The sequence below is a fragment of the Aspergillus multicolor genome (genome assembly GCF_047715735.1).
Source record: "Aspergillus multicolor strain CBS 133.54 unplaced genomic scaffold BDW74scaffold_4, whole genome shotgun sequence".
Classification (NCBI taxonomy): Eukaryota; Fungi; Ascomycota; class Eurotiomycetes; order Eurotiales; family Aspergillaceae; genus Aspergillus; species Aspergillus multicolor.
Window position 1 is genome coordinate 892,858 of NW_027395955.1, and position 24,599 is coordinate 917,456.

At 52.4% G+C, this 24,599-nt stretch overlaps 10 protein-coding genes across 10 annotated transcripts; 5 read left to right on the forward strand and 5 right to left on the reverse strand.

Moving 5' to 3' along the window:
* Positions 1-567: 567 nt before the first annotated feature.
* On the forward strand, positions 568-1,385 carry BDW74DRAFT_166130 (40S ribosomal protein uS13; the record flags this gene model as incomplete). The annotated part of the gene is made up of 3 exons (XM_073726508.1): positions 568-571; positions 811-976; positions 1,088-1,385. The coding sequence occupies 3 exons, from the start codon at positions 568-570 to the stop codon at positions 1,383-1,385; spliced, it is 468 nt and encodes a 155-aa protein (XP_073587163.1).
* A 958-nt stretch (positions 1,386-2,343) lies between these two features.
* cp3 (carboxypeptidase C PRC1) lies at positions 2,344-4,058 on the reverse strand (the record flags this gene model as incomplete). The annotated part of the gene is made up of 2 exons (XM_073726509.1): positions 2,344-3,509; positions 3,563-4,058. 2 exons carry the CDS (start codon positions 4,056-4,058, stop codon positions 2,344-2,346), a joined length of 1,662 nt encoding a protein of 553 aa, XP_073587164.1.
* Positions 4,059-4,537: 479 nt separating this feature from the next.
* BDW74DRAFT_147445 (guanine nucleotide exchange factor SDO1) lies at positions 4,538-5,818 on the forward strand. The gene has a single exon (XM_073723546.1). The coding sequence runs from the start codon at positions 4,652-4,654 to the stop codon at positions 5,675-5,677; it is 1,026 nt and encodes a 341-aa protein (XP_073587165.1). The 5' UTR covers positions 4,538-4,651; the 3' UTR covers positions 5,678-5,818.
* On the reverse strand, positions 5,805-7,466 carry BDW74DRAFT_100659 (tryptophan synthase). Its single transcript, XM_073721474.1, has one exon. The coding sequence runs from the start codon at positions 7,253-7,255 to the stop codon at positions 5,933-5,935; it is 1,323 nt and encodes a 440-aa protein (XP_073587166.1). The 5' UTR covers positions 7,256-7,466; the 3' UTR covers positions 5,805-5,932.
* A 2,169-nt stretch (positions 7,467-9,635) lies between these two features.
* BDW74DRAFT_147448 (uncharacterized protein) lies at positions 9,636-11,429 on the reverse strand. Its single transcript, XM_073723547.1, has 2 exons — positions 10,441-11,429; positions 9,636-10,351 (listed from the first exon to the last, which is right to left on the reverse strand). The coding sequence occupies exons 1-2, from the start codon at positions 10,763-10,765 to the stop codon at positions 10,071-10,073; spliced, it is 606 nt and encodes a 201-aa protein (XP_073587167.1). The 5' UTR covers positions 10,766-11,429; the 3' UTR covers positions 9,636-10,070.
* A 1,760-nt stretch (positions 11,430-13,189) lies between these two features.
* Positions 13,190-16,329, forward strand: BDW74DRAFT_147456 (uncharacterized protein). The gene is made up of 4 exons (XM_073723548.1): positions 13,190-13,795; positions 13,888-14,010; positions 14,134-14,414; positions 14,470-16,329. The coding sequence occupies exons 2-4, from the start codon at positions 13,913-13,915 to the stop codon at positions 15,987-15,989; spliced, it is 1,899 nt and encodes a 632-aa protein (XP_073587168.1). The 5' UTR covers positions 13,190-13,795; positions 13,888-13,912; the 3' UTR covers positions 15,990-16,329.
* Positions 15,848-16,332, reverse strand: BDW74DRAFT_100687 (uncharacterized protein). Its single transcript, XM_073721475.1, has one exon. It carries the CDS (start codon positions 16,269-16,271, stop codon positions 16,017-16,019), a length of 255 nt encoding a protein of 84 aa, XP_073587169.1. The 5' UTR covers positions 16,272-16,332; the 3' UTR covers positions 15,848-16,016.
* Positions 16,333-16,561: 229 nt separating this feature from the next.
* On the forward strand, positions 16,562-18,811 carry BDW74DRAFT_100705 (glutamate decarboxylase). The gene is made up of 4 exons (XM_073721476.1): positions 16,562-17,116; positions 17,168-17,195; positions 17,243-18,408; positions 18,460-18,811. Exons 1-4 carry the CDS (start codon positions 16,881-16,883, stop codon positions 18,572-18,574), a joined length of 1,545 nt encoding a protein of 514 aa, XP_073587170.1. The 5' UTR covers positions 16,562-16,880; the 3' UTR covers positions 18,575-18,811.
* BDW74DRAFT_100736 (uncharacterized protein) lies at positions 18,787-21,727 on the forward strand. Its single transcript, XM_073721477.1, has 2 exons — positions 18,787-20,308; positions 20,361-21,727. The coding sequence occupies exons 1-2, from the start codon at positions 19,048-19,050 to the stop codon at positions 21,539-21,541; spliced, it is 2,442 nt and encodes an 813-aa protein (XP_073587171.1). The 5' UTR covers positions 18,787-19,047; the 3' UTR covers positions 21,542-21,727.
* A 185-nt stretch (positions 21,728-21,912) lies between these two features.
* On the reverse strand, positions 21,913-24,029 carry BDW74DRAFT_175129 (uncharacterized protein; the record flags this gene model as incomplete). Its single annotated transcript, XM_073728228.1, has 5 exons — positions 21,913-22,107; positions 22,175-22,284; positions 22,349-22,720; positions 22,785-23,126; positions 23,666-24,029. 5 exons carry the CDS (start codon positions 24,027-24,029, stop codon positions 21,913-21,915), a joined length of 1,383 nt encoding a protein of 460 aa, XP_073587172.1.
* Positions 24,030-24,599: the final 570 nt, after the last annotated feature.

A 24,599-nucleotide genomic window follows, 5' to 3' on the forward strand; every position in this document is an offset into this window, starting at 1 on the left:
TTGTTGATGGCTACATCAATGGCTGGTTCGAGGGCAGAATTGTTCTCAAACAAGGCAGCCAGCTGAGGCTTGACGACTCTGAACAGAATCACGGCTCCAGCATCTTGTCAAGCATCCGGGGAGGGAAGTAGTTGCAGGGAAAGGCAACGTCTCGCGGCGGCGACGACAAAGAGTCGCCTTATAATCACGGCGGAATAAGGCAGGGTACAGGTACCTAGGGTACAAGCATTGATCGTCAATAGCAATTCTTAATGTGTTGTATTTCATGCATGTAATCGGACAGCTTTGGAGCGAGGAAGGCTTCTTTTAGTGACGGCTTATGCCCAAGCATAAAGCGTATTAGTCATGAAGGCTCGGGCTCAGCAGGCGGGCAAATGACGCACTAGCCGGATTCGTCCTAGCGGATGGTCAAGCGAGCCCTCGAAGCGACCATTCCCGACTCGGTTAATCCGATCCCACAACGGGCGAGCAAAGTTGAAGCCGCCAGAGCCCTCGATTTAACCTCCTTCTCACACCTCTCGCTGTCGACAATCAATCTCGCGATCCCGTTCGCGCCCATCGCCCATCATGTGTACGTGCTGCATCTAGCGTTCCTTTCCTGCTCTATCCTGCCCACTCGACTGCTCTTCTCGCTCTGCTCGACTGTTCTGCGAAATTGGAATATGGTGATTTCGGAGGAGGATTTTGAAAATCGGCAGCAGTACCGCACAGAACAGAACAGACGACGAGATGATGGCGAATCTTCCACACACAATTGTTGAGCGAAACTGGATGGCAAGGGAATTAGGCTGACTGGGTTTCTTCATACAGCGCTCGTGTCCGGCGAGAAGACGAACTTCCAGTACATCCTTCGTCTGCTCAACACCAATGTTGACGGCAAGGAGAAGATCATGTACGCCTTGACCCAGGTCAAGGGTGTCGGTCGCCGTTACTCCAACTTGGTTTGCAAGAAGGCCGATGTTGACCTCAACAAGCGGTATGTCGACGACTTCTCCAAATCTCAACGCACACACAATTCCATCCAAATTCTCCGTTCACAATTCGGCAAGCTATCATCGAATATCATCTAATAAACTCTCCTCTATAGTGCTGGTGAACTCACCACCGAAGAGCTCGAGCGCATTGTCACCATCCTCCAGAACCCCACCCAGTACAAGATCCCCAGCTGGTTCCTGAACAGACAGCGCGACATCGTCGACGGCAAGGACTACCAGGTCCTCTCCAACGGTCTCGACAGCAAGTACCGTGAGGATCTCGAGCGCCTCAAGAAGATTCGCTCCCACCGCGGTCTCCGTCACTACTGGGGTCTCCGTGTCCGTGGACAGCACACCAAGACCACCGGCCGCCGCGGTCGCACCGTCGGTGTCAGCAAGAAGAAGGGATAAGGGTATGCGCAAATCGGCTTCTTATACTTTCCTTTTTTGCTGGGTTGTGCTGCTGGGAATCGGGATGCATGTTGGTGTGTTTTTAACGAAATACCAAGGGTATCTGCTGTCGGATATGGACGCGGCCGAACCCGGAAAATGAAAAGATTCATACCAATTCTGAATGAAAAAATAAGATCAACCCGCCTTCTACCCTACGTAGACGTCTCCCTTCTCTGTAACCTAGGCCGAGACCTAGGTCTGACCCTTTCTCATACTTAAGGAATATCGCTCAGTTTCGTGTCGCTCGACTGCTAGCATCTACACACGAATGACCTACCTCCGCACGGCCTCAAAGTAACCACTGCTTATCCTCGACCTGGCCCTTATCATTCTACCGTCCTAATTCTTATCAGCATCACTATCGTGAAAGGTGGGCGCTCTACTACATAAATCTAGACGCTAGGGAACCTCGTATGACCGTTGTCTTCAAAAACAGACGGGAATCAAAATCACCTCATCAACCTTACCTACAGAATGTTCATTCTCTTATTCCTAGACTTCTTCCAGTGTACAAATGATTCATGAGGTATTTAATATTCATACTTACCACTTATATATTCTAGCACGTGGTCTTTTACGGCCAGTTATTCGCCTCAGTTCCCGAAAACCACCTCGCATTTCTTTTTATTTTCTTAAAGATCCTCATAGTCGTTTACTCAGTTAGACAGCGCGATATTCTAATGTTCCCATTTATATATATCTACGTCTTTATCTGAGAACATATACTAGGACAGTCTAAATAAGAGAAAAGACTAGTCGTACAATGTGAGTATAGAAAAAGCCAAAAGTATGAGAGATAGCACCATCGCATTGAGAAAGGACCAAGAATTATAACAAGGAAATCATATCCTGAAACACTAAAAGGAAACTAAAGCGTACTCAACCGGCGTGAGGTTTAGACGGAGTCTTGTCTGATCTAGAACCACTCACCACCCAACCAGCGGTTGAAGAACTCAAGAGATGCTTCAGGCTGGTCCATGGGGACCATGTGGCCACCGCCATAAAGACGCATGAAGGTGAAGTTGCCGTGGGACTTGACCTGGCCAATCTTCTTGCCAACGTGCTCGTTGTCGACGATCTTAAGGTCCTCAAGAGAAGCAGCGGCGAACTCCTTGTGGCCGGGCCACTCAAGGGCCTCGGACCAGGCCTTGTTACCGAGCCAGTTGCAAATGAAGTCAGCATCACCAGCGTAGATGAGGACGGGAATCTGCTCAAGAATGCCGGGAACAAGACGGTGGTAAGGCTTCATCCAATCACCGTGGAAAAGGAAGTTGCGGTTGATGTCGAAGTTGCAGGAGTCGTAGCCACTGACCTCAGCACCGACAGCCGCGATAACCTCGGGCTTGTTCAGGTACTCAGTGACGTAGTCCATACCCTTGTAGCAGAGGCTAGTACCGGGGTCGCAATCGGTGCGAACGTCGTAAACGTTGCGTCCGGTGCGCTGGTAAGGTGAGAGAAGGGCGTTGTTACAGTAGATAGAGGCAGGAACACAGACCCAAGCGCTCTCGCTGCTGTAGCAGGACTCGATCATAGACTGGCAGCGGCCAAGGGCATTGTCCATGGACTGGCAGGTAGCCTCGTCCAAGACAGCAGGGTAGCCACCGTCACCGCAGGCCATGGGGCGGTAGTACTCGTACTGGGTGAGACCATCGGTAAGACCGTTACCAATGAGGACGGACTTAAGGTTGATGTTCCGCTTCTGGTGGGACAGGATCTCGGAAGTGAAAACAGGGATGTAGTGGCCAGCATAGGATTCTCCAGCAATGTGGAAGTCCTGCTCGGCATACTCAGGGAACTGCTTGAAGAAGAGAGTAAGCAAGGCGTAGACGTCCTTGCCAGCAGCGACAGTGTCGCTAACAGCGCTGCCGCTGTAAGAGTAACCAACGTTGACGGGCTGGTCAAGGAAGATCACGGAAGCGTTGGCGTTCCAGGAGTAAGGGTTGTAGACAGGCTTGATGTTCTCATCGATGCTGCTGGGACCAAGCTCCATGAAGAGACCAGTAAGAGAAGAGCAGCCAGGGCCACCGTTCAACCACAGCACAACAGGATCGTTCTTGGGGTCGTTTCGTGACTCAAAGAACCCTAATACCAGTTAGCACACACTGTAATCAGCAAGAGCAGAGACGACTACTTACAGTAGAACAGATGCTTATCATTCTCGTTATCATCCAGATAACCAGTGTACTGCTTCACATCGGGGTCGATGCCGAGGGAAGCCGGGTCGGGCTTCTTGACCCTGAGATCATAAGCCTCAAGCTTACCCTCGATCTCCCTCTCCTTCTCGCCGTTCTCGCCAGTCACCCAAACGCTCTGGACATCGGCACCACGAACGATGTGGTCCCAGTGCGAGTCAGGACGACGGGTGTGCTTCTTTGGCAGAGAGAAGACAGGGTTGTGGTCGAGAGACTGGGGAAAAGCGTTGGCAACCTCCTCCCAGAGATCACGAGCCTCATCAGAAAGAGTCTTGAGCTGCTCCTGGAAAGCCTCGAGAGGCTTGTTGAGCTTGGGCAGGTTCTCCTGCAGGGTGTCCTGGAACGAGTTTCCGAAGTCTTGCAGACCGCCGAGGACCTGCTGGGCCGGGGTCGCGGCAGCAGCCGCGCCGACCAGCAATGTAGCTGGGAGAACTCTCATGATGATAATCTGTATGATAGAGCGATGATAGAAGCAAGAATCAGATGAGATGATTGAGGAGGAAAAGACCCGAGATGACGGTACACCCAGGCAGCCGAGGACCTTCGTAGGCAGGGAGCTTATCAGCAATGGGGCCAAACAAAGAGATGACGGCATACGACAACGAAGGGACCAGACTTACGATGAAATCAAACTGTATACCCTGAAAGAAGCAGCTAGGAGACCAGCTACTCACCAACAAGATACAGGATGAGGAGAAAGAAGAAGCAAAGTGAGGAGAGATGGAGATGGGAGAGTCGGGTGAGGAGGCCCGGGCGGTGGCAGGCTATGACGCCGATAGCAGCCAAGGGGAGGCAGCCAATCAGGGCATGGCCTACAGATAGCGCGGTCACGGGGTACTTGGAGTCACGCTGAGTCATCCGCGGGACAAGGCCCGCAACATGTGACGTCGATTATCGATACCAGCCGGGCACGAATTTATCGCCCAGGCCTCAGCGAGAAGAAAGAGATTATTTTATCCCACTTCTACAAAACCATACAAATTCCCAACCGATAGGATTGACATAGCCTCGAACGACGAGGCAACCACCAAAATGCCGATCAACCAACCCTCCAACCAAATAAAATTCACAAACGTCTCGGTCGTACGACTGAAAAAAGGCAAAAAGCGCTTCGAACTAGCCTGCTACAAGAACAAACTTCTCGAATACCGCTCCGGCGCCGAAAAAGACCTCGACAATGTCCTCCAAGTCCCCACGATCTTCCTCTCCGTCTCAAAAGCGCAGACCGCCCCCGCCGCAGAAGTAACAAAGGCCTTTGGCGCCGGCACGCCTGCCGACGAAATACGAGAGGAGATCCTGCGCAAGGGCGAGGTGCAGGTTGGCGAGCGGGAGCGCAAGGAAATCGCAGAGCGCATCGAGAAGGAAGTGCTGGATATTGTGTCGGGGCGGCTGATCGATCCGACGACGAAGCGAGTTTACACGCCGGGCATGATTTCCAAGGCGCTGGATCAGTTGACGGCGGCGAGTGGGCAGTTGCAGCAGCAGCAGGCGGCGCAGAATGGGGAAGGTGGCGAGGGCGATGAGGATGCTGCGGCGCCGGCGCAGCCGAGAAAGCCGTTGTGGACGGGCGTGAACCCCAATAAGTCGGCGAAGAGTTTGGCGCTTGAGGCGATGAAGGCGCTTATCGCTTGGCAGCCTATTCCGGTGATGAGGGCGCGCATGCGTCTGAGGGTTACTTGTCCTGTATCGCTGCTGAAGCAGAGCGTCAAGTCTGCCGCGCCCGCTGGTTCAAATAACAAGGAGAAGGAGGCTACGTCTGGTGGTGGCGCAAAGAACAAGAAAGGTGGGAAGGGGAAGAAGGGTGCTCGCCGCGGCGACGATTCCGAGTCCGAGGGGGAGGGTGCGCCGGTACAGCCGAAGGGACCGAGCAACGTCAAGGAGAAAATTCTGAGCTTCATCGAATCCGTCGAGTCGCAGGATATAGCTAGCGACGAATGGGAGGTTGTCGGCTTTGCCGAGCCCGGTGCGTTCAAGGGACTGAATGAGTTCGTTGGCAATGAGACACGGGGACGTGGACGAGTAGAGGTTTTGGATATGGCGGTTACTCATGAGGACTAAAATGTTACCGATGATTGTATGGATGGATAGATGACTCGATTGGAACGACTGATGATAGAAATAACCATGACCTGCCTTAAAAAGGAAAGGCCTGTGTATATAGCTTACAATGCACGAATCAAAACCCATGCTCGTAACCAAACACCGACAAAAGCAGCAGAATCATAGCCAACGCCGTACCCGTAAGCAATACGCCAGGAACCATTCGCAACAAAATCCAGAGTGCCACCCCAGAGCTCAGCAGCGGAGGAACCCCTATCCCGAAACAAGCAGCACAACATCCCTACCAGCCCCGAGTTGCCTCGCAACCCTTACAGTCTCCAAGACTGCATGACCCGTCGCGAGACCTGACACAATCCCCTCACTTTCAGCCAAAATTCTCAACCCCTGTACAGCCTCCTCACTCGACGCCGTAACCGTCTCCAACCGCCCAATATCCTTCCAATGCGCCAACTCGGGTCCTGCACACGAGAAGTTCAAGTCCGGAGATATGGAATGCGAGGGGAGGATCTGGCCACTGTCGTCTTGAAGCATGAGAGTCTTGCAGCCGTACATAACGCCCACAGAACCGTGGGTTAGCGGGGCGGCGCCCGCGGCTTCAACGGCTATGAAACGCACTCTTGGGTCGGAAACGAAAGGAGCGAACATGCCAAGTGCAGCAGAGCCTGATGGACCGATGGCAGAGATAAGGGCTGAAGGATTGAATCCGTTGCCGGGTGGTTTAGCAGCACAGTTCTTAATCTCCTGGCCGAGTAAGGACTGAAAGGTGCGGGTGATGGTTGGAAGTGGATGGGGACCGACAGTGCCCGTAGTGATATGGTAGGTGGAGTCGAGGCGTTTCAGGGAGTAACGGAGGGCTTCGTTTGCAGCCGCTCGGAGCGTGCCACTGCCATCATTTTTGATCGTGCATTGCACGCTGATCACATTCGCACCGAGCCTTTCCATTTTCTCGACGCCGTCGGGCTGTGCGGCGATATCAGAGGCACCCATGAGGATAGTGCATTTCATGTTCATGCGAGCGCACATTGTTGCGCACACAAGGCCGTGCCCTGTAAGACCGCAATCCATCGCGATCTCTGTCTTCCCGACATAGCGAGCGAAGAGGATCTGGCCGACGATGTTGCGGGTTTGATAGCTGCCGTAGGCATTGAGGTCCTCGCGTTTGAGCCAAATGTTTGCCCCGCCGGCGGCCTGGGTCAAGTTTCGGGCTAGTTGAAGAGCGCTGGGGCTGGTCAGGGGACAGGCAGAGAAATCTGCCCAGAAACTGTCGTCTGAGATGATGCTGTGGAATACACTAGGGAGATCAAGCAGGAGGCTCATCTGCAACTCTGGGGCAAACTGGCCGCCAAATCGCCCAAAGCGAGTTGGTGCATCGACAGCAGGTATATCAATTTGATGTCTAGTCCATAGCGGGACGTTCAGGAGATTCGTGAGGCCGAGATTGAGGTGGTCGATGAGCAGGTTTGAATATTTCTCTTCAGGCACACGGGTGACTTGTCTGTCTTCTTTGCCCCTTCTCCATCGAGCTTGACGACGGTAATGTCGAGGGCGGACGTGGGATTTGGCCGTCACGAGCATATTGACGGGGTGCAATGACTTGAGTAAGTGTATAACGAGAATAGAGCGAGTCAGCTGCTATGCCTAGAGGTGGGCAAGGCTGGGCTCGGTATAGAAAAGGTATATCGAGTCAAGGAGTTCACGTATGCGAGAGGGTTTATATGCTCTTTTCCCGGCTCCCTTTTCCTTATCATATACGGACAGAGAAGCCAACGAGCTCTTCCATCACCCACTCGGAAACATCCGAGCTCAGCAACACCATTTGCCACGCTGGTGACGCTACCCCTCTCCATACGGAGTAGATCAGAGAGGTGATCCTATTGCTCAGCTGCATTATCTCCAGACTTTGGCTGGAGAACTAGCGCCCGGACAAGGTTCGGGATTGCCTCATTTTTCGCAAGAGTGTGAAGCCCGGATGATCGGAACCTGCGAAGAGCAGTGGATTAGCAGTAAAAGTGACGGCCAAAGCGCATGATAGCCCTAAAAGCTAGGGTCAGTGGGACTGCGATTGGAGCATTGGTTGCTAGAACATGGTCTATAGCACCCTGTGACCCTATCCAAGTGCTCGGGTTGAGAGACCCATATCCCATGACGCCGATCGGATGCAAAAAGATCGTGGTAGTTTCAAAACCGACCGTGCATGGAAGATGACTCGTTTTGAATCCTTTGAATCCTGATTCCACTCGTGCATGAGTATTCATGAATGGACGTGGAATAAAATCCCAATTACTAGTGACCGTGCATTTATCGCAGCCAATGGTCAGGTTCATCTTCCTCATGCGAGATTGCCGAGGTAATGCTGACTTGTGGTAGCTTGATTAGAATCGAGGCCATCGGCTTCGGCGAGAGCACAATGCAGGCCACCCAGACAGGTATGGGGGGAAAGCCTAGACAATGATAGAGTATAGACTTTTCCATAACAAAGAAGCAGTCAACACAATAACAAAGTACGGAGTGCCAGACACAGAATGCTTTATGGAGGATGCCAGCAAGGAGTGGCCCAGGTGATCAGTAGAAAAAGCAAAGAGGTACCCATCGCACAGGTGACCCAAATAGTCGGTTGGGCTTCATTGTTGACAACACCCCGAGGATGATTTCAAATTATCATCCTCAAATATCGAGATTCAGAAGGTAGTAGGCATACAACTTGGAAATAAGTTCCAGGATGCTCTCTGCTCAGTGACTCCACTGCCAGGAGAAGACATTGCTGCTTCCGAAGACATATTGCTTTTTCCCAACATTGCAACTCGCAGTACGCTAGGAGAGATCGTCATCTCAGATATCCGGAGTAGTATCCGAATGTCCTACCGGGAGAAACTATCGATGGATGATCTTCGAGCCATACGGCTGGGTGAGCTTTGAGTCTAGAACCCGTGAAGAAAGTACTATCGAAGATCGTGCATGCTTCATGCTATGCAGAGGATGTGTTTCCCGGAATAGACAGTGCTAATCAAGGTCAGAACTCTACTACCTAATGCGCGGGAACAAAATTCCAAAGATTCAACGGCAGCCTTACCTGGGCCAGAACGTACCTTGACCGATTGTAGGTGAAGGGTGATCAAGGTTCAAATCTGATATCAGATCCTCGCGCCCAACCCAGCAGTAGCAACACTGCGGTCTCGTATCACCGCTTCAGGTTTTATACTTCAGGCTTTCATGACGGTGGTGGTAGACTGCGCTGTCTCGTACGATATGTCAGCCTCCAGCTCGTTCTGCCGAAGTTCCAACTGTGGAGAAGCACTGGAGCTCAATGCCGGAGCATGCGATGATCCGTGGAATTTGAGCTAGAGTAACCTAAAAGCTAACTAGCTTTGTGGTTGCGGTATTTCCTCCAGAGCAAAAATCAACGTTGCAGGACGATGTGGTTCCGGCACGATCTGCAAGGGCATTTGCGGTACGATATCACGCTAAGACCGAGACCAAGGGTGCGTGGTGGCCGATATAAAACTGAAGAACCGCAGTTCACATTTGACAGCCTTTTTACCGGTTTCAAGATGGAATCAAGTCGCTGTAATGGCCGGCGACTCTTCGGTGATGTTGGCAGACTGTGGTGGAGAATGCGCGAGCAGGAGGCGAACGTCCGGGTCCGAGCGCCTGAAGTGTAAAGTCAGTTTGGTGCCTCCGTTGCGGATAGAGTAGACAAAGTCCAGACTCCAGATTCTGATCAGAATTGCAGCTCTTGTTTCAGGCTCTCAAGTTTCAAGGGAGAGTTTTTGGTTTCAAGAAGCTCAGACGCGCGGTTCATGGCAGGGTTTGTCGCGTGGTGTCTACTGAAACGGACCCCATCGATCTCATACAATTGGATTCCTCGCTGGAATTTCAAATCGTGCGACTACCAGACGACGCAGAGTCTTACTATGTCATTATAGCCTTGACACAACATTGTACAGACTTTTTGAATGATTTTGTTATGTTTAGCCTGATAGCTACAGTAGTACACGATGCCTCGATCTCCATTCCTCGGTGATGTTCTGATCTAGCTGGCTCGAGTAAACTTATTCGTAAACAATCATATAAACCTCATGATATTAACGCCGAATGCATATTCGCTGCAAGCAATGAAAGGCGATGCAAGAACAGACTGATGAAAAAAAAAGTACCAAAAATGGAAAGTGTCCCACAAGCACTGCTTGGATGTCGGTTGTCTTCCCCCCAAATCGGACAACGAGCGCGATAAGCAGGAGCCCATATTCTGCCCCGTAGATCCTAGTCACGTGCTAAAGATAGGTCCTATAAGGAGGAGGATGGAAGAGAATATAGAACTAGGTCGAAAGATTGGCCGTAACGGGCATAATAAAGGTCTTCTCAGAAGGTGGTAAAGAAATGGCAAGTAAATTCATGAACAGATCTGTACAGCGTTCAACGCTAGATCGTCCGAGACGAATGGCGAGGGCATACCCTTTGCCGGTAAGGCCGACGTGGTACCAGATGGAATGTGCGGCGCGGTGTTGCGTATTGGTTCCTTGGATTTTATTGGGGAGTCGTCTTCAAGAGGATCGAGGAAGAGCGTCATTGTTGAATCGCTGAAGCTTTCCGGATCGACGGCGGTGGTGGAAGACAAGGATTCATTTGCTTGTCGATCTTGGATGAATTCGTCATGGTAGGCCGCCGGCGTCGCTGGTGATTGGTTAGCGAGTTGATCTCAAGATTAAGCCTTGAAATAATACAGTAGGTAGGTAAGAGGCGTTGGCGGAGGCGGTACAAACCTTCACTAGAGCGACTAGCCAGCTGCGCCCCTGGTAACCTGGGCCGTGCCTGGTCTGGAACTGGGTCGGCATCGTCCGGAGATCGTAGATAGTCCGGCAGGGTCGTACAAGGTGAGAGTGATAGATCCGGGGAGCGCGGACGATCTTCCTGGGCTTTGTCGAACGACCACGCAGCCAGTCGCTTCTGGTGCTCCTTGTCGAACGGGCCCTTGAACTTGGATGGAGGAATCTCGCCTCGCCTGTAGTATACGATCTTGATTCCGGTGTCGGATGCTTTGAATTTGTTCCTCCCAAACAGCTTTCGTAACTTCTCGCGGAGACTCATCTTGGCGGAATTGGGAAGGTCGTAGGAAGGGGTCGGCAGGGATGGCTCAGCAGTTCGGTGTGGAGTGGAGGAGCGTCCTCGTTGAGCGATACGTCACAGCGGTAGAGGCCCTCCCGGCAAGGGGATTAGGACAGACGATGTGCGAGCACAGACAACAATCGAGAATCCGAACGGACCTTGGTATCATCGTTCGCAGAGGGCGTGGGGTGTAGAAAGGTGGAGGGGTGGAGGATTGTTGAGAAGTGAGGGAGGAGGAAAGAGAGCGAGAGGAAGAGAAGAAGAGGAAAGAGAAGTGAAGTTGAAGCAAGCCGAACACGACTCAGACGAGGCAAGTCTCAAGAGGACTGTGTTCATTTGTGCAATAATCAGTTTTATCGAAATTCACCCCCACACCAATCAATAAATACGGAATGATTGGAATCAGTGAAAGTCAGGCTGGGTCTGTTGGGGATTAATTATACAAGCCAATGGAGAAACACTCGATGGAGAAAGAGTCGAGCTGTTGATTGGCATCCGACTAAATGCCGTTTGACCCGTTGCGCTTAACCCCAAGATCAAACTGTAGACTGTGAGAGACTTTATCTCGTCGTCATATCCTCGCTGATCGGAAAACCGCGATGGCCCGGTTGGATCCGGTGAACCGTGAAGGCTACACTGCTGCAGGACTTATGCACTCCCACGTCCAGCTCAGATACCCTTGCATTGCGACGTGGAGGAAGGGGCGAAGACTGAAGAGACTTAAATGTGTTCTCTCCCGCATCCTGGGGATTATGGTGACTTCCAGCGAATAAAAGCGGCGCTGTTGGGTTACATCCGATTCCACAGGAACAGCCACTTCGCTTCTCCAGACCCCAGAGTCCAACCGTGGTCAGGCTGAGTAGGGCTCCAGGCTTACGATCTGGCTCCTTGGTTCCTGGCTGAGCTTCTTCTGCCCAGAAGAGGAAGGTCTACCATCGTCATGACTATCATCAGCATAGAAGATTCTTGATTCCCGCCGTCTGCGATGGGACTTGGGATTCCAGCGGCTGCAGCGAATGCTTCCAGAAGGGCCACTAAGCCTCTCGATCGGCGAGCCACTTTGACCCCTCCAGGCGAAGGATCCAGCGCACGCCGTCTCTCTTGGCGAGGCTAATTGTCGTGATTGTCACCAGGAACATGATGGGCCGATGTCAGATGGCAGATGGCCAAAGCATCGCAAAGTAACCTTATCTTCATCCAGCCGGGATACCGCGATCACGAGCATGGTCTTGGATACAGGTTCCAGTACTTAGCACGTTCGCCACAGTGTGACAGTGTTTTCGGTATCCAGGTCTCGCTCCACCGGTCGGCACATACCGGAAGTCGAGATCAACGACGACTTCACCGTCATCTTCATTCCTCAATTGGGCCCTCAATGACGTCTTTACTTACGATGAAAGAAACACAGCCCAGACATGCTTCAGCTTCTTGCCGTATAGTTTGGCTGACTATACTTACAGAACAAACGCTGTTGACTGACTATTATAACACTGATATTGCCCAGCCTTCATCTACCGCAGCTTGCAGATCACGAGACACGAAAGCAACTACTCGTCACTTCGCTGACCACGAAGTAGGTACCTTTATATAGACGTCAACAAACTTTCTGCCTAGATACAAGTTTTCGAAATTCAGTCGTGCGATTAAAGGTGCAGGTTGACCATGTTTTCTCAAGAGGGAAGAGGTTGGATATACATATACATATTGTTCTGTGACCAGAATGTCCCAGATATATATAACGAGCCTCAAAACATATTATACTACTCCGTTATGCCGTCAATAGACAGTTGCTATTCTCAAATGGAAATAAACATTACTACTTACTAGGCACATTCTGGATTCCATTTTGCTATTTTACCACAACCTATCTATTCTGTGCTCAGATTACACCCTCTGGCCTGCATATAAGATCCATCTGTCAGAGTATCCACGGCATAAGCAATGCTATCGACCGTGTCCATAACATAAAGTGTCTACTTCGTACTATAAACTGGACATGGTCCATAGCCTATAAGCACGTAAGATTAGAGTGCCTTAATACTAATACTAAGTACCTAACGGACTGTAGACCATGGCCTAATCGTTGCACGGTGGCTATCTAGACAGGTGGATATTTCTTATATGCAGGCGAGAGGGTGTAGAGGGCATCCGTTGATTCCATCCATAGGTATAGCGGTGATGTCATCAGTATGGCCCATGCTTAAAATGAACAATAAGAAGTGCACCACAAGGTACAATTATTTTAATAGATTCATTCACTATTAGGCGTGTCAGGTTTAGTGGATGATCTATACTTGGAGTCTTAGCACTGGCCAGATAACCAGATGCTGGACTGGACTGCCTCGAGCGGAGTGGCTTGACTGGTGTCGAGCTAGGGCTGCAGGCTGCAAGAAATCGTCGCTTGATTAAAAATCTGGAGTAGTCTTATCTGCAAGCTGGCTATAAAAGTCAATATATCTAATGCGTTCCCTAAACATGGAGTAGATCGTAGCAAACAAACACACTGAGGTTCCTGGTAATCCGGCTGATTCTTCATTTCCTAAAACACTCAATTATGTAGGCACGCGACCGATCACCGGAAACAGGGCGCGGGCAACTTGCCTTTATAAGCTGGACAAAGAGAACGCATTCGGCGCACTCTGAAGGGATAGATGACATCTGAAAGCAGATGAATCATAATATTAGCGACCCTGTCCTTGCCTCTCTCTCCTCCCTTCTTCCTTTTCTTGTAAGGCACAACCCCCTTGAGCACGACAGCCAACAGCGCGCGCTTTGCACGGATTTCGCAACCTGAGATACGTGCGACGCGACACGCAAAACCAAAACCAAAATATCCTCGTGATTGTGTGTGAGAGTCCAATTTAGAGGCCAGCTCCGGATTAACGTTCGCCGACGGAAAGAACCAGAGCAGTCCCATACCAGCCCGCCCCTAACTTCAGCCAACCCACCTTCCATTAATTCGTCCTTCGCACGTCGTGCGCTTCTATCATCTACGCACAGTCATATATCGCAGTGAGTCCAATGCCTGGCTTTGCTTCTTATCGAGCGCATTGTCCTCCATATCGCTTTGTGGCCCGTGTCTAACCCACATCTCGCACAACCAGTTTCATTGACTATCGATTCATCATAATGGCTAAGAAGGGAGGAAAGGGCAAGAAGGGAAAGAAGAGCGGCTCTACCTCTGCTGCCGCCACGACCAACAAGGCCGCCGAGCCTGTGGCTGCTGCGTAAGTTGCTGTACAATATTTCGAATCGCGCGGATTCCATTGTTTGTGTCTTTGCGTCATCGGGAGACTGGCGGGTGTCGCGCCGGGATTGAGTGGTCCGTTAACACTTTTTTTTTCTCGTAGCGTTCCCGATACCTCCATCGAAGAGACTGCCACAAAGAGCGAGAGCGAGGTCGAGCAGACCCCCGAGACGGTTGAGACTGATGAGGCTCCCACTCCTACCCCTGCCACCGTTGTTCCGGCGACCACGACCGAGACCCCTGTCTCTGCCCCACCAATTGTTGCCGCCGCCGCAGAGAACAAAGAAGCCGTTCCCATCCCCGCAGCGGAGGATGCTCCGATAGAGGAGGCCGTTGACGCGGTCCCGAAGTCCGAGGCGAAGAAGGACGAGGTTGAAGAGACCGGTACGGGGAGCTCTCCCGATAACTGTCCTCCGATACACCACTGACTAACTTGCAGCAGTGGCGCCTCAGACTACAGCCGAGGAGCCCAAGGTGTCGATCGAAGAACCCGAGGTGGCAGCTGAGGAACCGAAGGCGACGACCGAGGACGCGACTGCTCCGCTTACCACCCCCGAAGTCATTGCCGCGACAACAACCCTTCCCGAGAGGCTCAAGGAGTTGGAGGGCCAGGAGGAGACCCACGAGGAAACACACGCCAAGCGACCTTATGAAACTCCCATCTTTAACATTGATAAGGAGCAGAAGCCCGCGAAGATTCCCAAGGTTGAAGAGGAGTCAAACCCCGAACCCGCCTCTGTCGAGTCACCCGTTGGAAAGGAGAACGTTGTCGGCACAAATGCGTTGCCGAAGGAATCAGGCAAGGTGCCGCCTCAGATAGTCCCTGGACTTGGGTCGCACCCGGCTGATAAGCCACTACAGGACCTGGAATCCCCCGGGCTTTCCGTTGTTAGCTGCAACGTTGTTGCCAACAAGGAGCCTACTTTGGCTGTTGAGACGCCCAAGAAGCCTCAAGTTGCGGAGGCCCCTGCTTCTTCTGAAGTTCCCACTGCCGTAAAGGAGACCATTCCTTCCGATGCGAAGGCCCCGGAACCCACCAAGGTCGAAGAGCCTCCGGTTGACGCGAAGCCCCTGGCTACCACCTCTACACCCAGCGCTATTGATATTTCCGCGGATACCGCCAAGGAGGAGGCGAAGACTCTGCCAGATACAGAAGAGCCCGCAGTTACCCAGCCCACCGCTGCAGCTGCAGCTGTAGGCACTAGCACTATCGATCCTGCTACAGATACTGCCCAGGAGGAAGCGAAGACCATCCCCAAGGCCGAAGAACCTGCGGTAACCCAACCTACCGCTGCAGCTGCAGGCGTTAGTGCACCCACCGTGGAGGCTCCCGCAACTGAGGAAAAGCTCGAGGCGACACCGGCTCAGAAGGAGCCGACTGTTGTGGATAAGGCCGCCGCTGATGCCACAACTGGCCCTGCCGCCACCGGCGGTACTTCTGCCAAGGAAGAATCCAAGACAGCTCCTCCCACTCAGCAGGAGCCCGCAGTGATCAAGCCCACAGCGGCGGCGGCCGCTGCTGCCACCGCAGCCGCCACGCCTACTGTCGATGAGAAAGAGAAGACTGAGGATTTGTCTAAGGCGAAACTGGAGACCCCCGAGGTAACCAAGCCCCCGGCTGCTGTTACGCCACCAGAGAAGGCCCATGCGGCCCCCGTTGTCAGCGAAGCCACTGATGCCACGCCCGCACCTGCCGACAAACCGACCACTTCCCACACCCAAACTCAGCCTGAGAAGCTTTCCGAGAGCGCAGCTGCGGCGCGTGCTGCGACCCAGAAATCGCAACAGGTCAAGACTGCTGACAAATCGCCATCTGATGGTGCAGTGGCCGCCACGAAGCCTGAAGAGGGCAAGGCAGCAACAGAACAGACCTCTGCTGCTCAACAGGAGACACCTAAGGGCGACAAGCGGAAGAGCGGTTTCTTTGGTTGGCTCAAGCGCAAGGTCAAGGGGACCTGAGCGATAGAACTATCTAATATTCTATTCTTACTTGTTTTGGTTTGCTGATTTCGATTTGCTCCATCCACCGGCTTGCTTGTCATGTCGAGTGGACGGTGTATTGGGAGGTGTTGGCGGGGAACTTGGAGGATCTGACCCCGCATTTGCTGATACCCGATTACGCCGCAAGGTTAGTGCTGAGAACAAAAAAGAAATAATTATTATTGAGTCTAGACCGGCTGTATGATATGATGGATAATGGCACTTGCTCTTGTTTGTTGGATTATTGCTGTTGAGTGTCATACCGGTCTGTAGCGGCTTTCCTCTCTTTAAGATATCAATGATACAAGATCCACATTGATTGTTTTCTCTTTCCTTTCAAGTTGTTACTCAGGAGACGCCACATCATCATCAACTCACCGTCTTCGATCTGCCCCCCACCTGTCTCCATATGCGGAGTCTTCATACCCTGCTCTGACCCTGGCTAGTAGGCTTCCAATGACGATAGTGCTACCATCGTGGGTCGTCATCGCATGCGAATCCACCGCACCAGCCAAGCTTTCTCTAAGCTTTCTCCCCAGCGATTCGCTGGCCAGGCTCAATTGACCGCAAATGCGTCCATGGCGCGGTGATCTGGCCCTGAAACAATCCAGTCCGATGTCCCGGCGACGCACGATGTTCCAATGGGCGATTCGCTGGCTGCCTGGCTCGGACTGCCCCTCCCCGTGTTGTCCGAACTTATGATGCAGCAGGGGTAGCGTGGCGGCGCCTATAACAACACAGCGCACCAGGAGACCCAGCTCCTGATTTCTCATCTTACCATCGCTTCTCCTGTTAACTACCCACTTTATTTATCCCAGCTTCTTCTTTGTGACATTTGGTTCTACTTCTAAATCGCGTTATCATCTCACCATGGTCCACCTTGCATCAATCAAGAAAGACGAAGACTTCGAGCCTGTCACCAAGCGTGTTGACTCGATTAAGCTCGACACCGTTGAAGATGATGAGTTCTCAACCACCGTCTACGGCACGCGGTTCGCTACCCAGCAGCTGCCTCATACAGAGATGCCGGACCGCGAGATGCCCCGCGATGTCGCTTACCGCATGATCAAGGACGAGCTGAGCTTGGATGGCAACCCGATGCTGAAGTACGACTCTTTCAATGCAACAAGAAAAAGCTGATACTAACTTTTACTCAGCTTGGCGAGTTTCGTCACTACTTACATGGTTCGTTAAATTTATCTGATCGCTTGAAACGCGCTCACAAGGAACAGGAAGACGAGGCCGAGAAGCTCATGGCCGATTCGTTCAGCAAGAACTTTATCGACTACGAAGAATACCCCCAATCCGCCGAGATCCAGAACCGATGCGTCAACATGATCGCTCGTTTGTTCAATGCTCCTACAGACAGCGAGAACGACCACCCGATGGGCACCTCCACCGTCGGCTCCTCGGAAGCGATTATGCTGGGCACTCTCGCGATGAAGAAACGGTGGCAGAACAAGCGCAAGGCAGAAGGAAAGGACTGGTCGCGACCTAACATCGTCATGAACAGCGCTGTCCAGGTTTGCTGGGAGAAGGCAGCCCGTTACTTCGATGTGGAGGAGCGCTATGTTTACTGCACGGAGGACCGTTACGTCATCGACCCCAAGGAGGCTGTGGATCTTGTTGACGAGAACACTATCGGTATCTGCGCTATCCTGGGCACAACATACACCGGCGAGTACGAAGATGTGAAGGCGATCAACGACCTCCTCGTCGAGCGCGGCATAGACTGCCCGATTCACGTCGACGCAGCTAGCGGTGGCTTCGTCGCCCCGTTCATCCACCCTACCTTGCAATGGGACTTCCGCCTCGAGAAGGTCGTCTCGATCAACGTCTCCGGCCACAAGTACGGCCTGGTCTACCCGGGTGTTGGATGGGTCGTCTGGCGGTCGCCTGAGTACCTACCTAAGGAGCTTATTTTCAACATCAACTATCTCGGCGCCGAGCAAGCTAGCTTTACGCTGAACTTCTCTAAGGGCGCCTCTCATGTCATCGGCCAGTACTACCAGATGATCCGACTGGGCAAGCGAGGATATCGCTCGGTGATGGTCAACATCACCCGCATCGCGGACTATTTGGCCGACCAGCTTGAGCAGCTCGGCTTCATCATTATGAGCCAACGGCGCGGTCGCGGACTGCCTCTGGTTGCTTTCCGTCTGCCAGGTGATCGTGACGAGGAGTTTGACGAGTTCGCGATTGCGCACCAGCTACGTGAGCGTGGCTGGATTGTGCCGGCTTACACCATGGCGCCGAACAGCAACAACCTGAAGCTGATGCGCGTGGTCGTCCGTGAGGACTTTACCATGAGTCGATGCGACCAGCTTTTGAACGACATCAAGCTTGCCCTGAAGAGTCTAAAAGAGATGGACAAGGCTATGTTGGAGAAGTACACACAGTATGTTCTTACAATGCCCTTATCGAAAAGGTTCCAACTAACAACTGGCAGACACGTCCGCTCTCACTCGACCAAGTCGCATCAGTCCAAGCACACGCACCCGCACTACAAGAATGAGAAGCATTCACTGCAGGGCAAGACTGGCAAGACACACGGAGTTTGTTAATATGTTAGGCGTAGATTTGGTCAAATTAGCATGCTTAGCGAACTCAGCTTGTTGGATAGGTTAGCGGTAGGACAGTTTCTTTATTGATATACTTGACTCTACCTAGTTCTTACCTCGCGCTATTATTAGCCGTGTTCCTTAGTCCCCGCGGCGTCATTTCCCCTCCTCAGCTCAGCCGCGACTCGCCCGTAGTCCTGCTAATAATAATAACATGCCACTGCCATCACAATCTCGCCCTCGACGGCGATAATAATTCTCCTCGTTCGCACAGCCTCGTGTCTGCGCCCAATCACCGCTGCTGTCCCACTTGGAGGCCCTCCACTGCTGCTGCTCTGCTCTCCCGAGGACACGACACGACAACACTCACTCATCTATTCTGAACTCGGAGGTCTCGTCTCTTTCATCTTCAGTCTCTCTCATATCCCCGACTCTTCCCCTCCTTCCTGCCCTTCTCCGGGCCCTCCCATCTCTCCATGCCCCTCTTCCGCAGGAAAGAGAAGTCGAAGCCGTCCATCTCCTCTCCTGATTTCCGATCGGTCGAGCATCTTCCTCCTCGTCTTCCATCCTCTTCCTCTTCCGCCGCCCCTCCTTTCGATAGCGACGATAGCAGCAGCAGCAACCAACACCAACAACACCACCACCGCTTCCCCGTCTCCACTTCGCAGCAGTTTCCGCCCCATCCCCAGCCTCAATCTCAGTCGCACCACCCGCACACTTATTCGGAATCGCAATCGCAGCCGCAGTCGCAGCCTGTCTATTCCTGGGACGCTCGTCAACCTCCACCACCTCGCAATCCTGCACGGTCCGGTCTGCAGCGCTCTCACACCCAGCGCCTCCGTACACCGCCAGACGTTTCCACGCTCTCCAATTCTAACTCCACCATTACGGTAGTCACAAACAACCCCAGCCCTTCCTCTTACCTCGAGCCACCGCGGTCCTTCGATGCTGACGTCTCCGACCAGTCCGGGCCCTCATCTCCTACTGACAAGCCAGACGACCAGGAACCTCGTCGGTCCAAGCGCAGTCTCTTTTCCTTCCACTCCTCGAATTCATCTACCTCCGTCCGAGACCAGCCAAGCTTGCTGGAGCGCAACCGATCTGTGAAGGTATCCTCCCGACGCTCCCAGCAGCAACAACAGCAGCAGCAGCAGCAGCAGACCCACCGCCAGCAGCAGTCGCCGCAGCTGACGCAACAATCGCGTTCGTCGTTGGATTGGTCGCGGGAGTATGCGGTAGACGCCCCGGAAGCTGAATATCGACCCCCGTCCATGCCGCAGCAGAGCTCCGCTCGTGCCCCTGATCCCGTATTCGCCCCTCATACCCGTTCGCCGCACTCGCCGCTTCCACGGTCCAATACCGATCCTCGTCTCGTCGACGAACTTTATCGTCAGTCTCCCGTTGAAAATCCTAGACACGGTGCAGAATTAATTCCTGCCACGAACCCATTGGACCCTCGACCACCTTCCCGACAGTCGCTGGGGCCGCCATCGCCGTATCAATTCCCCAAGAGCGAAACATCTTCAGTGACGCAGCTCACGGCAATGTCAGACCGACCTTCTGGCAACAACCCACAAAACCAATCCCAACAACAGGGTGTGAGTCAGAACAATGCTGGTCAACAGCAGGCTTCCCTCGACCCGGGGCGCGCCACGCCAACAGTCAAAGACAACCGGAGCCGCGACGATCTGACTGAAGCTGATGTTCGCACTATACTTCAAAAGTATGATGACCTACGTAAGTCTACTGTCTCTGGAGCGGTTGACAAGTGACCTGACAATCTGTGTAGAGGCCAAATACTCCAAGGTCAAAAGGTACTATTTCGAACGAGATGCCCAGGTGCAGCAGCTACAAAACACCGTCGCTCACCAGCGCATGGCCGTTTCGCGTACAGTCCTCGATGACAACGAGTACGCCAACCGGTTTGGCCGTCTCGACGGCGCCATCAAGGATCTTGCTTTCTCCGTCCGCAAGGACTGGAAAACTCTTCCCACCTGGCTCTCCGGGTTCGTCAACGAAGACGCCCCTGCCACTGGCACAAAAGAGATGACCGCCATTGGTCGCTCGGTGATGAGCCGCTGGCTTGTAGATGAGGTCTTCGAGCGCTACTTCCACCCGGCTCTCGAACCTGCCTTTAGCCAACAGCTAAAAGCGATCGAAATGACGCTACGTAGACAACATACAAATACTGCGACAGACGAAGATAAAGAGAATTCCATTGCTCGAATTTCCAACTGGCGCCGCACCACGCTGGACGGTCTAGGTGACGCCCTTCAAGGACCCGCAGCGGACGAATATCGCACTGAACTTATCGACCGCCTCGTTGATAACCTCGTCGCTACGCTCGTCAGTTACCTCCACGACCCGGCTCCACCAGGTATAGACAATGGAGCCCGCATGATCGTGGAGAATGCCGTCGGTATTGCAGAGAAGATTCCCCTCGAGTCGAGAGATATTTGCGTCGAGTACATTCCACCAGGCTCACCCATTCATGATGCAACCATGAAGATCGAACCTGGTGTCCTTCCGCCACTCACTCACGCCGCCAGCCCTACTCAATCCCGACCCTCCACCGACTTACACTCCAACCAACACTCTAACGAAGACGCCACAGCCGCCGACAACGAACGCGATACACCACACCCATCCACAGCCCCCAACGCTCACGATAGTGCCCCTGGACGCGAACAGCGCATGCGCTCTGTCTTCAGCAACATCATGGGCAGGAAACCCGGACAGGGACCACCACCACCGGCTGCGCCTGGGCCTGGCTCTACACCTGCTCCTGCAGGCTATGACCGTCGTGGCTCCGCCACGACGGCGACATTACCAGGCTCAGCACAAGGAGCTGCACCAGTCCCTGGGCCAGAGGCGGGACGTATCCGACTTGCGGCGTTCGTTACGGCCGAGGTGCGCGGGCGCGGGCCGATGAATGTCTTGGTGAAGGCTCCTGCCTATCCGATGGAGTAATAGGGTCCTTATTGACTTAATTTTTCCTTCTATTGTTGGGAGTGACGCTAGAGCTATAATTTGCGTTGCGTCCGGTAGTATATATGGATATCTTTCTTTGTAAGAGGAACAGTTCTACTGCGCCTGGTTGGAATGGTAGAATTGAATGTACAGATTGGTTAGCCCATGATTAAGCTAACCGGGCAATGTAATGAGGAATGACTTATTTGATTTAGCATGCCGATTTCTATGTTGATGTAGAGATGCTGATGATGTTCGGTAGAAAAGTATCTAGATACATCTGCGGCAAGTTACGTTACTACTCAATCCCAGATTAACGTCATCCTTCTCGTACTTTCATTTCATGTCTTGCCAAATATCCCTCTCATCTCTCAAGTCGAATGGCTCTTGCTTCGGATCGGATCGGTGAATTCAATACCCGTCATTTCCTCGACAGTGTGGTAAGGAGTGAGCGCGGCACTCGAGACACGAGATAATTCCGCGGCCTGCGATAAAATTCTATGAAGCAGGGAGACGATCATTGTTTCGCCGCGGTATTCGTTTGTGCGGAAGCTGTGTCGCAAGACCTGCTCCAACCATGGGTAATTAACAAACGCCGCTGGGTGAGGGTGTCTGGAGGGGAGGCAGTCTTACCTTTCTGTTGCTATCTAGGCGGATGAAAGTCCACAAATAGCTATCCGTTGAGATCCCGTAGATCGGGACCACAGATCGGCCCGCCTTCTTGCGCGCATGATGTAGCATCGCTGTGCGGGAGTCGTGTTAGCTACCTTGGACAAAAAAGAAAGTGATGGGAACGCGTGCACATACCCATATACGACAGTGCCTGATGCTCGCCACCGCTGCTCTCTCCAAAGGTCTTGGCCTCGACCATCACGACGTTGGTTTCCGCTTCCTCGCATCTTCCATATAGCAAGGAGTAGTCAAGTCTACCTCCCAAGTTGTAAGTCTTGCCATCCAGGAGCTTCCAAGGCATTCGCAGCAGGGTTTCATATTGCCAATGAAGGCTCTTAAAAGAACTGGTGCTCGATGTCGATATGCGGTTGCCATGTCCATGTGTGGTATCTTGACGTTTCCTCTCGGCCAAAATAGAGACGAGGATAGTGTCAACGCGTGAGCGTATCTCGGCTTCGTGCCTTTCACGATCATGGAATAGGAGGTCGTAATCGTCGAGCATCTTCTCTAATGCAGCAGTTAGATGCTAAGCTGTGCACATATAGGAGTCTCGAACAGGAAAGGAACTTACTTGCGTGCTCGGGTAACTGTCGCTCTTCCGACGACTGAATGTTCCATACTCCGGCGGGCGATTGCATCTCATCTTCAAGGCCGAAGATCTTGTGTACATGTCCCGGTTCAAGATCGGTAACCGCCTTGTAGGGATACTCCTTCTTCTTCTCCTTCTCCTTCTTCTTTTCTTGCTTTATCCCACTCTCTGGCGTCTCCAAGGTCTCAGCTTCACTTTCTTGACGAGCACGGGCGACCAGCTGCGTCAGTGCCTCTTCGAATTTCGGATCCGGATGGCGATGCAAGCCGCGATAAACTTCCTTCGCGCTCTTCTCCAACTTATCGAACCAACGCATGATTGGGGCTTTGATACGAACGGAATTAGTTTAAGGAAAACATGAGGGATCGGTCTGAATCAATCAACCTGGTGGGACTTGGGAAAGGATGAAATGGAGAGTAGAATCACTGGGAGGAGAAAACAAGGAGCTTAAGTACTAACCACCGTGTACCAAGCAAGAAACACTTGGTAATGACAATGAATACCACCCTTCAATACACAATAGACGAAACGCTATCGCATTGTCCATGATTCTGCTAACTAGACTAGCAATAGATTTCTGTTGGTCATTGTCAATCCATTGTAGTTCAATGCAAGAATCCTATTGAGCCCCACCGGTCAGCTTCTGCGTCAATTGGAACAATAGCAGGGAGAAAAGCAATCTCAATCGAACCTCGTTATTTCCAGAAAAGTACAGAAATACCCATTGAAAGCCGTCTGTCAGAATCCCATGAATACCGCTATTTGGAGGGCTCCTTTGGCGACCGTGTTTGATTATCGCTGCGTTGCTGGTTATGAAACGCGCCTCGCGAGACAATAAGGAACTAGAAATGGGAGTTACTCACACATAATAGCCTGGGCTGACCAACACTCCTCTGCAAGATTGTTCGCGTTTTCTAGTCGAAACAGAACAAGGTTGGCTTCCGAGTCGGCCTTGTCTCGCCCTCCGTTCCATTCTCTATAATCCTCTGCGCACTGTAGAACGTCACCGGGCTTTGCGAAGGTGATGGGAAGGTTAACAATCCGTTCATATTCCTCGACGAGCACCTGCAGCGTTCTCGCACTGACACTGTCTCGCACCACTCCCAGGGCTCTTGCTAACGAGTCGTGGAGGATTGCATCGACCCGAGGCCAGTTCGCGCCGTGGATAGGAAGGCTCCCGTCATCCACACTAGCTTTTGGTTTGCTACTACTGAATTTGTACTCCATTGCTGCAAGTCAAGGAAAGTAGACCAGAATTGAAGGAGAAGATGAAGACGGCGCAGAATGAGCCGGCGAAGACAGAGACAGCGAAGAAGAAAAACGGCGAAGGGATGACTCAACTTTAAAGTTCGCTCTGCGTTGCAGGAAGTTATTCCCGTGCGGCCAGACGCCGGACTTTGAATCCATGATCGCAGGCAGCTACCATACTTTCGCCTCGAGCCTACTAGGCAGTACTCTCAATCTCGGTAATTCTTGACCTGATTGACTTGTGAGAAAGGACATGGTTAAACCTTGGTTCGGTTTCGTTATTGATCCCGTTTGCGCGCAGCTCATGGTCCAGCGGACTGGAGTTGGGACAAAATGCAATCCATGGATACCTCTCGCTACCGAGCTTCTGCTCGATTTTAGGTAGCCTTATCATAGTTCTTAGACAGAGGCTAGGTAAGTTCAAAGATTCTAGAGCCTGTTAGATCAGCCATTGATGGGGAAGTTGGTCTTTGCGTAGAAGGAAAAACATCGAACCCCCCGAATTGGCGCACACCTAATTTACTTGCTTAGGCCGGAGTTAATGAGACG

Excerpts from the sequence above, each read along its gene's own strand:
- BDW74DRAFT_147445 (XM_073723546.1), top strand. The coding sequence starts at position 4,652 with ATGCCGATCAACCAACCCTCCAACCAAATAAAATTCACAAACGTCTCG.
- BDW74DRAFT_100659 (XM_073721474.1), bottom strand. The coding sequence starts at position 7,255 with ATGCTCGTGACGGCCAAATCCCACGTCCGCCCTCGACATTACCGTCGT.
- BDW74DRAFT_147448 (XM_073723547.1), bottom strand. The coding sequence starts at position 10,765 with ATGAGTCTCCGCGAGAAGTTACGAAAGCTGTTTGGGAGGAACAAATTC. Across the intron at positions 10,352-10,440 it reads GGCTAGTCGCTCTAGTGAAG|CGACGCCGGCGGCCTACCAT; the intron begins GTTTGTACCGCC and ends ACCAATCACCAG.
- BDW74DRAFT_147456 (XM_073723548.1), top strand. The coding sequence starts at position 13,913 with ATGGCTAAGAAGGGAGGAAAGGGCAAGAAGGGAAAGAAGAGCGGCTCT. Across the intron at positions 14,011-14,133 it reads GCCGAGCCTGTGGCTGCTGC|CGTTCCCGATACCTCCATCG; the intron begins GTAAGTTGCTGT and ends TTTTTCTCGTAG. Across the intron at positions 14,415-14,469 it reads GGACGAGGTTGAAGAGACCG|CAGTGGCGCCTCAGACTACA; the intron begins GTACGGGGAGCT and ends ACTAACTTGCAG.
- BDW74DRAFT_100687 (XM_073721475.1), bottom strand. The coding sequence starts at position 16,271 with ATGACACTCAACAGCAATAATCCAACAAACAAGAGCAAGTGCCATTAT.
- BDW74DRAFT_100705 (XM_073721476.1), top strand. The coding sequence starts at position 16,881 with ATGGTCCACCTTGCATCAATCAAGAAAGACGAAGACTTCGAGCCTGTC. Across the intron at positions 17,117-17,167 it reads GATGGCAACCCGATGCTGAA|CTTGGCGAGTTTCGTCACTA; the intron begins GTACGACTCTTT and ends ACTTTTACTCAG. Across the intron at positions 17,196-17,242 it reads GTTTCGTCACTACTTACATG|GAAGACGAGGCCGAGAAGCT; the intron begins GTTCGTTAAATT and ends CACAAGGAACAG.
- BDW74DRAFT_100736 (XM_073721477.1), top strand. The coding sequence starts at position 19,048 with ATGCCCCTCTTCCGCAGGAAAGAGAAGTCGAAGCCGTCCATCTCCTCT. Across the intron at positions 20,309-20,360 it reads TCAAAAGTATGATGACCTAC|AGGCCAAATACTCCAAGGTC; the intron begins GTAAGTCTACTG and ends CAATCTGTGTAG.